Below are 14,607 nucleotides of genomic sequence, written 5' to 3' on the forward strand. Positions count from 1 at the left end.
CTTGGGTTGGGGGGGGGGGGGGGCGCCACCTGGCCGCTCCCCACTTGGTGTCCCAAGTACACCACGAAACCCTGCCCGATCTGACTCTTGCTTGCCTTGATCGTGAGGCCTGCCTTGCGCAGCGCCATCAACACTTCCCAGAGGTGGTGCAGGTGTTCTTTCCATGTGCCACTGAACACTGCGATGTCATCCAGGTAGGCGGTGCTGAACTCAGTCAGCCCAGCCAACACCTGGTTGACCAACCTCTGGAAGGTGGCAGGGGCATTCTTCATCCCAAATGGCATAACCTGGAACTGGAAATGCCCATCTGGTGTGGAAAATGCTGACCTCTCTTTGGCCCCATCAGTTAAGGCGATCTGCCAATACCCAGACGTCAAATCAAACGTGCTGAGGTACCGTGCTGCCCCTAACCGATCGATGAGCTCATCAGCTCTGGGGATGGGGTGCGCGTCAGTCTTGGTGACTAAATTGAGTCCTCTGTAGTCCACACAGAACCGGAGTTCGGGTGTGGCACCCGGCGCTGCAGCCTTTGGGACCACTGGGCTGGCCCAAGGACTGCTGGAGGACTCAACCACCCCTAGAGCAAGCATCTTTGAGACCTCCTCTTTGATGCAGGCTCTGACCCAGTCAGTCACTCTGTAAGCTTTGTGCTTCACAGGCAAGCTGTCTCCTGTGTCCACGTCATGGACGCACCAATCTGTGACACCAAGAACCAGGGAGAACAGGTCAGGAAACTGCCCCAGCAGCTGGCGGCAGTCATCCTGTTGCTCAGGGGTCAGGGTGGGTGAGAGGTTAACTCCATCCACTGACCCGTCTCGCTCTGAGGCTACCAGGAGGTCAGGAAGAGGCTCAGACTCCTCCTTCGCCCCATCATCTGTGGCCAAGAGCATGCCCACTTCAGACCTCTCCAAGTGGGGCTTTAGTCGGTTGACATGTAGGACCCTCAAGGGGTTCCTGGGAGACTGCAAGTTCACCAAATAGGTGACAGAACTCTTGCGCTCCACAATCTCAAAGGGCCCGGTCCACTTGTCTTGGAGTGCACAAGGCTCCACAGGGGCCAGGACCCATACCTTTTGCCCAGGTTGAAGCTCAACCAGAGTGGCATTCTGGTCGTACCACCGCTTCATTTCCTCCTGACTGGCTTCCAGATTTGCCTCAGCAAGTTGCCTGAAACGCCTAGTCTGGTTCCTGAAGGCCAGCATGTAACTGTATACATTCTGGGGAGGTTTCCTGGGAGATTGCTCCCAGCCTTCCTTGTTCAGACTAAGAGGTCCTCGTACTGGGTGGCCATACAGAAGCTCAAAGGGGCTGAACCCTAGAGACTTCTGTGGCACCTCGCGGTACGCAAAGAGAAGGCATGGCAAGAGGACGTCCCACTTACGCCTCATGGGTTCCTCAAGTCAAGACCCATAATCATGCCCTTTAGGGTTCGGTTGAATCTCTCAACCAACCTGTTTCCTTGGGGATGGTAAGGGGTGGTGAACTTGTAGGTTACACCACACTCTTGCCAAAGGGATTTCATATATTTCGATATGAAATTGGTGCCCCTGTCAGACACCACCTCTAGAGGGAATCCCACTCGTGAGAAAATTCCCATCAGTGCCCGTCCCACCACGGGGGCCGTCACTGTCCTCAGAGGGATGGCTTCAGGGTACCGGGTGGCATGGTCCACCAAGACCAGGATAAACCTGTTGGCCCATGGCTGTCTTGGGGTCCAGTGGCCCCACAATGTCAATCCCCACTCGCTGGAATGGGGTACTGACCAAAAGGAAAGGTTGGAGTGGAGCCTTTTGCTTCCTTCCACTCTTACCACTTGCCTGGCAAGTCTGGCAGGTCCTACAATGAGCATCTGAGCTCTTGTGCATTTGAGGCCAATAGAAGTGGGTGACAAGCCTCTCATAGGTCTTGTCCTGCCCCAAATGCCCTGCTAATGGCACATTGTGAGCCAGCCCCAGTAGGAAGGCTCTGAACTTCTGGGGTACCACCAGCGCACGGGCTGACCCAGGTTCAGCAACCTTAGGCTCTGAGTACAGGAGGTCATTCTCCCAGTAGATGAAATGTGTACCGGACTGATCACCATTGGCCTGGGCTGCAGCCTGCTGCTGCATACCCACGAGGGAGGGGCATTCTTTCTGCTCCCTGCAGAATTCCTCCCTGGAGGGGCCTCCTTCTTGCTGCCAATGGGTCAGCTCAGGCAGGTCCCCCAGTTCGGCTATCTGTTCCCCGGTAGGCTCCAGGGCATTCCCCTCACGGTCAGCTTCCTCTTGGGCCGTGGGAACTTTAGGGGCCGGTTTCCCGCGCCCTCTACCTAAGGCCGGTTCCTGGGCCTCTCCCTCGGGCTCCAGGATCTCTTGAACACCCCTACTGGATGCCATTGACCGGGTGGTCACGCACGCCCAGTCAGGTAAACCCACCATCCGCAGGTGAGCTGTCTTCTCCACCTTTTCCCAAGGGGAGCTCTCCAAATCATTTCCTAGGAGACAGTCTACAGGCATGGCAGTTCTCACAGCGACTTGCAGAGTACCAGAGACCCCCCCCCCCCCACTCAAAGGGAACTTGAGCCATTGGACAACGGCTCTCTGTGTTGTCAGCATTGACAACCCGACAATAAGCATGGGTTACAACCTGCTCTTGAGATACCAGGTGCTGCCGCACTGCAGTCACACTGGCGCCTGTGTCTCGAAGAGCCTCTACCTTCTTCCCATTGACTGTCACCACTTGCCCATATTTCTTAGTGTTGGAGGGCAAGTAGGTTTCAGGGACCATTTCACTGTCTCCCAATGAGACTAGGGTCAGCTGGACGGGGTCCCACCCACCTTGAACTTCTACCTCCTCCCCAAAGGCTACTGTAGCCACTTGCTTCGGTAGAGCACCAGTGGGTGCTGGTTTTACATACTGGCGACACTTGGGATCACTGGCAGAGTGACCCAGCTCACCACATTTATAACATTGTGGGGGCCCCTTGGGAACAGGTTTAACTGTCGGGGCCCCTGTCTGCTTCAGGGGTGGGGGAGGCTGAGAACCTTTCTGCTGGTTCCCTTGGGTATTACTTTGGGGGCCTTTTGGGAACCCTTTCTGTTTTCCCCTGTCCCCCCCACTCTTCTGCTGGGGACCCTGCCCACCCTTGGCTGAGTCTCCCACTTGACCCTTGTGGACCCTGGTGCTGACCCAGCGGTCCGCCTCTTCAGCAAGCTTCCTAGGGTTAGTCAGCTTGCTATCAATCAGGTGTTGGCGTAGCTCAGGAAAACAATTAAGGGACAAGGGCTCCCATGCAATTAAATCAAAGAGACCTTGGTAATCATTCACTTTGCTACCCTTCACCCAGCCATCCAGTGCTCTGCAGAAAAAGGTTACATACTCCACATAGGTACTCCCCACAATCTTGGTACACCCCCTGAACCTCTGTCTATGTAATTCAGAAGTTAGCCCATACCTGGTCAATAAAACTTCCTTCCTTCATGTGGGGGTAAGAGTTATAGACGTCAGAGGGCAAATCTAAGAGTGTGTCCCGCCCCTCACTGAGGAACCGCCCCCACAACCCTGCTCCCCCATCTCTCTCAGGGACCCGGTGGGAGGACATGGCTACCTCATAGGCCTTGAACCATTGCCCTATGTCATCATTCCTAAAGTACTCCTTAACTACATCTTTTGGCATGTACACCCTTGACTCTACCTGCACTGGCGTTGCGCTGCCACCAGAGGGAGGGTTTTCCAAACTTTTGGCTTTCAGCTCCAGCTCCCTCATTTTCATTTCGTGCTCCATCTGAATGTTTCTTTCTTCCAGAGCCATCTTCTTGCTTTCTAGCTCCAATTGGCCATTTAATTTCAGCTCTGCCAATTTCATTTCATGATCCCTGGTGGCCTGTCTGTCTGCCAGCTCCTCTGGCGACAGGCCTCTGCCAAAACTATGGACGCTCTCCGCTGGTTCCGCTGGCACAATCTCCTCAGTTGCACCCCTTGATTCCATCCAGGCTTTCAGCGCCTTGTAGAGATCTGATTTGTTCTTGCATCCTACATGTGGAACCTTGAACTTCCTGCAGAAGTACTTGAGTTCGACTTTTGTGTAGCTGTCCAGTTTGGACTCCCGCTGCTCACACTCTAGGTAACGTGGCGCGAGCAGTCATGCTAGATTCCAGAGGGCATGAGGTTAAGCATTTAGGGTGTCCCACAATAATCACCACCCCACCACACAGAGACACCAGACTGTACTTGTAAAAATATAATTCTTTATATAAACTCTTCAGGTCGGCTTTAAAATACAGTTTTTACTTTCAATATGGTTCCAGTTACTTGTTTGCAATGTTCAATGATGCCACAGTTCTTTAAAACGCACAATTTGGGTGCAATCTGCACCTTCTTGGGGCCTGTGCGCATCGAAGCGCCGTCCGTACGGGTGTTGGTACGTGTCGTACCACTCTTCGTATGGGCCGTACACTCCTCGGGACGCTTCCCTGCGATAGCTCACGCTTCCCGCGTGAGTAGGCGTACGCGGACAAGGCCGTACGGGCCGTGGGTACGTGTCGTACAGATGTCCGTACGCGCCGTACTCTCAGGGCCACTTCCCTTGCAATAACTTACGCTTCCCGCGGGGGTCAGCGTACGGGGAAGCTAGTCCGGGCCGCACAGTTGAAGTTACGCGTCGTACCGGGGAGTTCTAGGCGCACAGTACCTTGGATCTTGAGGGAGAGTTTGCGGCGGCCTCGGCAGTCACAGGAGGGGCGTCCCACGTCGCGTTGCAGTCTTCACTTGCAGAGGACCACGGTGCTTGGGGGGGCGCCTCGGGACTTCCACAGCTCGCCTCGAGGTGGGAGGAAGGAGGGGCGGATCGGGGGTGATTTCAGCGGCGCAGCGCTGTCGGCATGAACCAGAAGTGGCGAACTTGAGTGTCGTCGATCCTCGCAGTGGTCTCTACAGCTCGGGGCCACAGAGGCTCGGGGCTTGGAATCCGACAGTCTTTCCTTACGGTGCGAGCTCCGGCTCGAGGGGGCAGCAGTTTACTTTGTTCAGGCCAGACGGGGCAGGCTGTCACGGTGCTCACAGCAGCACAGTCGGGCAGAGGTCGCATTGCTCGGCGAGATGGGGGCACACAGGTTCTCTGGGGTCAGCGTTCGTAGTTCACCACCAGCAGCTTCCTTTCTTCCAGGGAGGGGTAGCGCCCACTGTTCCTGGGGCGCAGTTCAGGGGGCAAGTTCACCAGCAAGCCCTTGGAGATTGTTCAAAAAGCACAAGTTGATTCAAAAGTCTTTCCTCCCCTTCTTGCAGCAAGGCACCCACCACAGGCCAGTCTCTCAGGCTTAGAGACTGTACTCCTCCATGCAGCTTTCCCAGGTCCTTCTCTTCGGGCAGAGGATCTTCTTGGCACAAACAGGATCTGATTTCTTAGGAGCAGGGCTCCTTCTTTTATACACAGTTTCTTTTGTTCTTTGTCGCCAGGGGGCCTGTGCCTGGCTCAGTCCGGTTTTGGAGCACTTTGTTGTGGTGACTCTGCACTTTCATTTCAGTGCACAGGGCAGAGACATCAGCCGCTCCACAGGGGGCGGAGCCAGCATTGTGGTGGCAGAGCACCGATCTATTCAGAGTCAAGGTGTACTCTTCCCACCCATCCTGGTGTAATCTCTCTACCCACCACCTGGCAGCCAGCCTGTCTCCTGGAATTCCCCAGCCCTGCCCCTCACTGAAACTAGGTAGCACACACACACACACACACAAAGCAGAGGCGGACTGAAACGGCTAAGCAAGTAAATACTAACTTTCTAAAAGTGGTATTTACAAACACAGGATATTAAAATAAACTTTACTAAAAGAAGTATTTTATTATTCTGAGTTCAGGCATACTAAACTTTGACTTTCTACCATGCTCTCTGAGTCCGCTGGGATTATAGCGTGTAATAATTCCAGCAGCCCATTCTGGCCTATGGAGAGCAGGTAGCCTTCAATAGTGAAAAACGAAAATGGCTGTAATTCACTATTAAGACATGCCACACACATCAGGGCATGTCCTGCCGTATGCCTACAATGCACCCTGCCCTTGGGCCTACCAGAGGGGTGACTAATATGTAGTTAAGGGAAGGTTTTAGGGACTGGCAAGTAGGTGCACTTGCGCAGTCAGCATGATAGTACCAGACTGCACGCAGGTTCTGCACTGGCAGACCTTAGACACATTTTTACTAGGCCGCTTCTGTGGGTGGCACAACCAGTGCTGCAAACCCACCAGCAGCATTTGTATTTACAAGCCCTGGCATTCCTGGTGCACTTTACTAGGGGCTGATAGTAAACCAAGTAAGCCAAACATGGACACCAATCAATGTATACACTTTTCTAAGGGAGCACTTGCACTGTGGCACTGATTAGCAGTGGCACAGTGCCCTGAGCAGCTAACACCAACAAAACACATGAGGCACACCAGCAAAAAGTGGAAGGGAAACTCACGCCAAGGTGCCAGGTCTAACAGTGTCCTATCATCACAGGCTGTTACAGAGGCTACAGAACACTGCAGCTCAACAGACCCACCTCAAGGCTACAACTCACTTAAGCAAACCACAAGTGCACTAATCCAGCTTCTTGACATGTCCCCTGGAATGTATACAGTTCACAATCAGGTAGGTACACTATGGCCGACAGGAAATGTTTTGCACATGCACAGCAATGGGAGATACCTTTCATTGCTGGGGATAGCTAGAGTTGGACTGCACACCAAATTTTAGGAGAAGGGATGAGAGAATAATTCAAGATGGCGGCGGTGTGGAGGGAGCACCTTCACAGAGCTTCCCAGACTAAATGCTATGGATGGTCCTAACAGTAGCACAAACCACCATCCCTTCCATGTCCAGCTCACTGGGGAAGTTGTAGAGACTCTGCAAAGGAGCTAGCTGTCCTAATCTGATTGGAGGTAGCATTGCATTGCTATTCTCCACTGGGACAAAACGCTGCAACAGTGCCCCCCCTTGGAGAGTCCTATGATCTCTGCCTAAAGGAACAGAGGCCTGACCTTCCCTGCCAGCTAAGAGCTCCTCTACTGTGATGTTGGCACGCTGTAGCAAGCAGCCAGAGCCATGGATCTGCTGCAGATCTCCTGAGGCGGTGGCCTCTTTGCAGGAAGCATGACCATTGCCAACAAGTCAAGGTACACAGGTGCTGACCCTCTGGGACTCCTGGATGGTCCAGGTGCTGACTGCATCACAAGGTTTTTGTTACATCATCTTGTTTTCACCGCATCACTCACCGGTTGTTCCTGGTAGCCTCCAAGCGTTGCCCTGTGTTGTGCCTTACGGATGATAACAGGCCAGCGCGGTACGACATATAGACTCACACAAACCCATTTGGGTTGCCACGCTCCGCCTCGGTCCTCGGAATCCATGCTCCTATATCTATACAATTCATGATGTAGCATCCAAACAAACCTCCTGGCCACAACATCAAACCTAACTGCTCCTAGATGTAATATCATTACCCACATCTTCTGGGCGGGATATCAGACCCCACTGACTCTGGATGTGATACCCATTCATCGTAGCTTCTGGACCGTGACATCAAACACCACTGCTTCTGGATATTTTAGCAGACTGCACGGTCTCTGGATGTGATATCAGACCCTCACAGCCCTGCAAAGATGACATCCAACCCTGATGCCTCTTGATGAAAACATTAAATCCTACAAAGTTCAGATGCAATATTAGATCCCTACACAACCTCTCAGTGTCAACGACAAACCCCTGTGCTCCTGGGTGTGATATCAGGCCACCAGAGACTCTTGATGATGATATCAAGCCTCACCGCTCCAGGGTGTGCTATCAGGCCACCATAGACTCTTGATAATATTAAAACCCCACCGCTCCAGGATGCGATGTCAGGCCACAACAGACTCTTGATGATGATGATATCAAACCTCACCACTCCCGGATGTGATCTCAGACCACTATAAACTCTAGGGGATGATATCAATCCCAACCTCTCCATGGTGTGATATCACGCCAGCACAGACTCTTGATGGTGATATCAAACCCCAAAACTCCTGGATTTGATATCAGGCCACCACAGACTCTTCAATGATATCAAACCCCACCACTCCTAGGTGCGATATCAGGCCACCACTGACTCTTGATGATGATATCAAGCCCACCCCCTCCTGGATGTGATATCAAGCCACCACATATGCTCAATAATAACAAACCCAAATGTCTTTCAATGACATCAAACCACACTACTTTTGGATGCCATTCTAGACCCCCACACAACCTCTCAATGCAAATAACAAACCCAAATTCTTCCGGGTGTAATATTTGACCATCACAAACTCTTGACATTGACATCAAATCCTATTGCCCATGCATCCGGCATCAGACTGCTACAAACTCTCAATGATGACATGAAAGCCACTGCTCACGGATCTTATATCAGACCCACACAGGCACTTATTGATTACATCAAACACCACTGCTCACGGATCTTATATCAGACCCACACAGGCACTCGTTGATTACATCAAATACCACTGCCCGCGGACGAGATATCAGAACCCCTCAAACTCCAGATGATAACATCAAATCCCAGTGCTGTTGGGTGTGGCATCGGACAGCAGCAGCCTTTGGACAACTTGAAATACCATTGGTCCTTAGGTGATAATAGAGCTAAACTGCCTCTGGGGATTAGGAGACATCAGATCTCGAGCCCTCAGCGAATTTGTATTTGTTTCTCCTGACAATGCCAAGATGCCGATTGAATTTTGCGTTAATCAAAGAAGGTACTACCCCAACTCTGATTGAGTCAGCTTTCTTCTTGGTCGGATACTTTTATTCTGACACTAAGCTTCAAAGAAGGCCCAGTTGGCATAGCACTAGCTGTCTTTCCTTAGGGAAACAGGTTGTTTACAACTCTTCATAACTTGAGATATGTTATGGAGGCACTTGTGTTGTCTCATAGGAATAGAGACACTAGTTCTGCTGGGTCTTCTTTTGGCAGAATTCTTGCTCCAGAGAAGCAGGTTTCACGTTGTTGCTCGCTTTACAGTAGACCACTCAAGGACGATTATATAGCCTACACTCTTGTTTCCATGCAGTGACTGACTCTGCAATGATCAGATTCTGTTCAAAGTAGAGTTCCTGGTGTCTTGAGACAGCTCCACTTATCTGGTTGTCAAAGCTATGTTTGCGGAGAGTGTGCGGCAAACCAGAAGCAAAGGTCTTCTTTGTTTGGTTAGTCACGGGGTTAAAAAGCCACAGCTGCTATTACGCTTGGGAACGCTCTGCTGGTCATTAGATGCTAGCACTGATTTTACTCTTTGTTCTGAAGATGTTATGTTATGTCCACTTTTAACGCGCTCGGCTACTCGTAAGTGTCCCGGCGCGAAACCCGAGGGGAGAGGAGAGCCAATCACGCAAAGAGATGTGTTTTGAGCTTCCTTTTGAATGCTGTAAGCTCGTGAATGAGGCGAAGATCAGAAGGAAGAGCATTCCAGGCCACGCTGGCTTTAACCACCAGGGAACAGCCCCGACCCTCTGGAGTTTGAAGCGCGGAACAGAAGCAAGACAGAGGGACGAAGAGCGTAAGGCCCATGAGGGGACATAAAAGGAAAAACGCCTCTGGAGATAAAGGGGGCCCTGACCGTGGACAGATTGATGGGCCAAGACCAAGAGTTTAAACTTGATCCTGGCCGCCACGGGTAGCCAGTGAAGAGAATGCAGGTGAGAGGTGACACTCTTCCTTGACGAGATGCCCAGAAGCAATCTGGCCGCAGTGTTCTGGACCACCTGCAGTTTTTTAATCAGGTACCCAGGGACCCCCACATATAGGGCATTGGCGTAATCCAGCCGAGAGAGAATCAAAGCACAGCTGACCATTTCTCTGGCTGCCTGCGGGAGCAGAGGAAAAAAATTCCTAAGGGTTTTTATAAGACCAAAGCAGCAGCCAGCAGTTTTCCTAATATGGGTGGAAAAGGAAAGATTCTCCTCGAACCAGACACCCAAGTTCTTAGCGGGCTGTCCCTCAGACAGGGGAAGTGGAAACTCCTGTGGCCACAGCTGTTCACGAAAGTCGGCAGGAAATTTGCCATAAAGCAGGATCTCCGATTTTTGCTCATTACACTTAAGCTGAGCGTCCGCCAGCCAAGTGAAGATGGAACAAAGGCACTGTTGCGCCGCAAGGACCAAATTAGAAGCTTTATCCCAGGTGAACAGCAGCAGGGTGTCATCCGCATAAGCCAATACCTTAGCCTCGAGAGCTTCAGCCAGATGGATAAAAGGCGCGACATAAATGTTAAAAAGCAAAGGGCTAAGGGAGGAGCCCTGTGGGACACCCGTGGTGACCGTCTGGAGAGAAGAATAAAAAGGAGGGAGCCAGATCTGCTCAGCCCGCTCCTCCAAAAAAGACCTAAGCCAGCCCCATACAGCCCCTGACACACCAATCTCAGCGAGGCGGGCCAAAAGAAGAGCGTGTGGGACCGTATCGAAAGCCGCCAAGAGATCAAGCAGAATCAAAGCTGCCCGACCCCCGGCATCAAGGCACGCCCGAATGGCCTCCACAACCTCAGCCAAGACCGTCTCAGTGCTGTGGGCAGCACGAAACCCTGATTTTGCTGAGTGCAGAAGAGCCTCGGTCTCCACAAATTCTGTCAATTGCTTATGAACCACCTTCTCACAGACTTTGGCTATAGCTGGCAAAAGAGAGATGGGCCGATAATTGCCTGGGTTAAGTGGATCCAAAGAGGGCTTTTTAAGGTGGGGAAGAATCTTCGCCTGCTTCCAGCCCTGAGGAACAGCCATTGACTGTAGAGACAGATTAATAATCAAATTGACTTCAAGGTGGATACTCTCAGCTACAGCGGCCAGAAGCCTGGCCCGGCAGGCATCAGCCGGAGAACCAGATTTCAGACCGCTAAGAATTTTAGGAGTTTCCAGCAGGTGAAGTGGTTTAAAGGCAAACAGCGTGCCAGAGGGGGGGCACGGCTTGGGAAACCAGCGGGCCTCCATGATCGCCCTTGCCTGAAGAGAACGAGGCCAGAATGGCCTTGATTTTATCTCTAAAGAACCCTGACAGAGTGTTACACCAATCAAAAGAGGAGGGAGTAACACTAGCTTGAGCCAGCGGGGAGGTGAAACTCTGCACAATGGCAAACAAAAATTTCTTTAGAGTTGTTCTTGGCAGCGTCAATGCGAGCCGCAAAAAAATGACCTTTCGCCGTAGAAATGGCGACATAATAGGTTCTTTGCATTGCTCTAAGTTTTGTTTTAACTACACGGCAGTAGCCACTCCGGCGCCACGCCCGCTCCAAAATTTTACACTCATGTTTAACCGCTTTAAGAGCAGGTGTAAACCATGGTTTGGAGGGTGTAGCTCTGGCCGGTCTAATAGGTCGTAGAGAGGCAATCAAATTCACTGCTCTGGAGACCCAGCCCATAAACCCTGACAGGCACTCCTCCAGACCCCCAGACAGAACAGGCCTGGCGGTATCCAAGACTTGTACAAGTTCCAAAGGATCCAATTTCCCAAAAGCAGGCTTCTGGTAAAAATGCACCCGGGTCTCAGCCTTGGAGACAGTCCAAGAAAAATAGGATATAAAATGGTCTGACCAAGTCACTGGGAGGGGATCCCTTACAAGAATAGGAAAGTTAGAACAGATGGGGTCCAGAATATGTCCGGCCCGATGAGTGGGAAGGCTGACGTGCTGGCTAAGTTGAGCAGTATGAAGAGTGTCCAGCAGGTCAATCACCTTCCTATCCTCTGGTAGATCCATATGAAAGTTCAGATCGCCCAACACCAAATAGTGGGAGAACCTGACAGCCCTAGAAGTAATCACATCTCCCCAAGACTGAAGAAAAGGACCAGCTGGTCCATGGGGCCGGTAGATGAAGGAGACACCAAGAGTATGCTGACAAACGGGCACTAAAATCAAGCACCTCGCGGCCGACCCAAGCCGTGGAGTCTCCCAAACAAAGATCCCAGAGATCTTTGTATATAACAGCAACACCACCACGCCTCGCCCCCTGGCGATCGACTCTCAGAATCCTATAACCCACAGGAGTAGCCAGTGCAACTATGGGGTCAGAGTCGAGCCAGGTCTCTGTAAGGAACAGCATATCTAGTGAGCCGTCCTCCAGCAGCCCAAAGACATCCACATGATGTTTCTTAAGTGAGCGGACATTTATCAGCGCTGCCGAGAGCTGCACTGGTTTAGCCCACTCATTAGGACTACAGTCCTTGTTGGATAAAAGGGCATGCCCCCTTCCCCCCCCCCGACCAACTCAAAACCACAGACACTACAGGCCCCTAAAGACATCACTGCCACATCCAGAGTGTGAGATCGGCGACAGGCCGCCACATCCAGGCCTCTAAGAAGAGCACTAGAATAGGTAAAATGTACTGTAGAATCCTGAGGCAGCAGAGTTTAATGTCCGGCGCCGGTCGGTTTCGGGTCGCTGACTGGCGCAGACGGGCTTGCCTTAGGCGCGCCCGCTGCGCGTCCATTCAGCGTGCATTAAATGCGCCCTGGTGCCGGAAAGCTAGAGCGCTAACCAGCGCTAACCGGCAAGATGGCGCCTCGAGGAATAGATCAGCCCTCCAACCCCCGCAGAAGTCACCACAGCGATGAGATAGGGGAATTGTGCAAGAAGTCTCCGATAATTTTCATAGTTCGGGTATGTGGGTGGGAGCAGCGAGCAGAAACACAGCTGGCCAAATAGCAGCAAACTGTAGTTTTTTTTAAAAAAGCGAACACAATAAAAGCATAAACAGGATTAAAACACGCAATCACGTGAAGTATCACACCGGTCACTCCAGGTAAGCCCCTCAGGCTTGTTAAAGACCACAACATGCTTAGAAGAACAACCCTCCCACAGCCCAGGACACTTATGTCATAACTGAGCATTAGCACATGTCTTGTTGCTGTTTTCGGGAGATTGGTAACAATTTCCTGCTGGTTTGCGGGAGAGTTTCTTATGCCCATTTTGTGATTTTATTTGAAGAATTTTGAACATTAGATGTGTTTTTATTTGCTTTATCGTTGTCACTCTGTACACCACAGCGTAAGACAATTATGGAAAGGCTGGACCAAGAAGAGATCAACATTGCACTCAGGTGGGGGTGAGATGACACCAAAACAGTGTGTCCTTAGATGATGTATCGGATCCCCTTCCCCTCCTCTCTATGTATGCGATGACAGGTGGGGAGAGAAAGAAGCAATGCCAAGATGAGGCCTGGGTACTCACTGCTGACTTATTCTCGGACCGCAGGCGCTCCACCAACGTCATGGCACTGAAGGGCTTCCCGATGAGCACTGTGATCCGCTGGCAAGAAAAGAAACATTGAATAAGGAGGGGGTGATAATACAGAAGGAACTAGTCCCCACTGCACCGAAGGAGCACTGAGAACAACAGAGACACAGGAAAAAGAAGCACAATACAGAACAAACAACACACAGAAATAAAATACATACACATGGAAATGGGCTTGTGCAACAAGACAACACTTATTAGGAAAGGAATTCAGCTTCAAAACAAAATGTGTGCATAAGAAACAATAAGTAAAAGTGTTGAACCAAAACATAACTTGTGCACAAAACGTCACTCCTGCAGTCAAGTCAGAGTTGTGCAACAGGACGAGAATTGTATAAATATATTTTCTGGCTGCTCTCGTAAAACAAGTATTAGCAAAGCCAAAAGTTTGCTCCTTTGAAAGACTTTTCCAACCTTCTGGCTCTGTCAATGCAAAATATAATTTGCAAAAAAGAAAGATTGTGTTGCTGATGACAAATAGCAATGGGGGAAAAACAATGTAATTATGTCAGCATGCACGCGCATATTTGTGTAATAGAGCAAAAGCAATTTTATTAACATTTCTTTTTTACTGTAGATTATTGTTTTAGGAGGCTCATCTTCGAGCAGTGCATTAAAAAAAATGTAATACAAAGTGCACCAAAGTGCATTACATGGTCCAGTGTTAGTACTTCTATGTGTGCGTGCATGCATGCACACATATGCATCATGATACTACATTATCATTTATTTTTTACCATTTATTTTTTACTTTTAATTTATCATTTCAAGATGGAACGGCAGATAAAAACGGCCTGTATGTGAGATTTAACAAAGAAGTCAGAGTAAGGGCACAGATTGTAGCATTTTTTAGTGACAAGTATGTAGGAAAGTTGCCCTTCTTGACATGATCGTCCCCCCACACTTCTTGCTGGGTGTTTGATGTGATTTTGCTGGACGTGCACTGGGTCCCTGCAAACCAGAACCACAGTGCCAGAGCTCTTTCCCAAAACTGTACAATTGTTTCCCCTGATTGGCAATACCCTTCGTACCCTCTGAAAGTCCCTTTACCCCCTCACCAAGCTCATGCAAACTGCCATTGTAGGCTGCGTGTCTAGGTGCAGACAAAAGTGAAAACACAACATGGTACACGGCCTGTGTGCCATGCCCGCTGACACTGCATGTGGTATAGGTACGTCACCTCTGCGATAGGTCTTACTGCCCTAAGGCAGGGTGAACTGAACTTCATGTGAGGATGTAACTGCATGAGCGGATATGCCCCAGTGCTTGTCATTTACATTACTACTAGTACAAGTGATCAGAGAAGCCATTTTAAAGCACGTGTTGGACACTGGTGAAAACA

General features: G+C 50.6%; 1 protein-coding gene across 3 annotated transcripts in view; it reads right to left on the bottom strand.

Annotated features, from left to right (window-relative positions):
- TAFAZZIN (tafazzin, phospholipid-lysophospholipid transacylase) overlaps positions 1–14,607 on the bottom strand; it is a 70,734-nt gene that overhangs the window by 8,862 nt on the left and 47,265 nt on the right. For all 3 annotated transcript variants that reach the window (XM_085629716.1, XM_085629718.1, XM_085629717.1), the window contains one exon: positions 13,200–13,277. In XM_085629716.1, coding sequence (XP_085485842.1) covers positions 13,200–13,277 — 78 coding nt within the window. The remainder of the gene's footprint in view (positions 1–13,199; positions 13,278–14,607) is intronic.

This window comes from Triturus cristatus, chromosome 10 (assembly GCF_964204655.1).
Source record: "Triturus cristatus chromosome 10, aTriCri1.1, whole genome shotgun sequence".
In the NCBI taxonomy this organism is placed as follows: domain Eukaryota; kingdom Metazoa; phylum Chordata; class Amphibia; order Caudata; family Salamandridae; genus Triturus; species Triturus cristatus.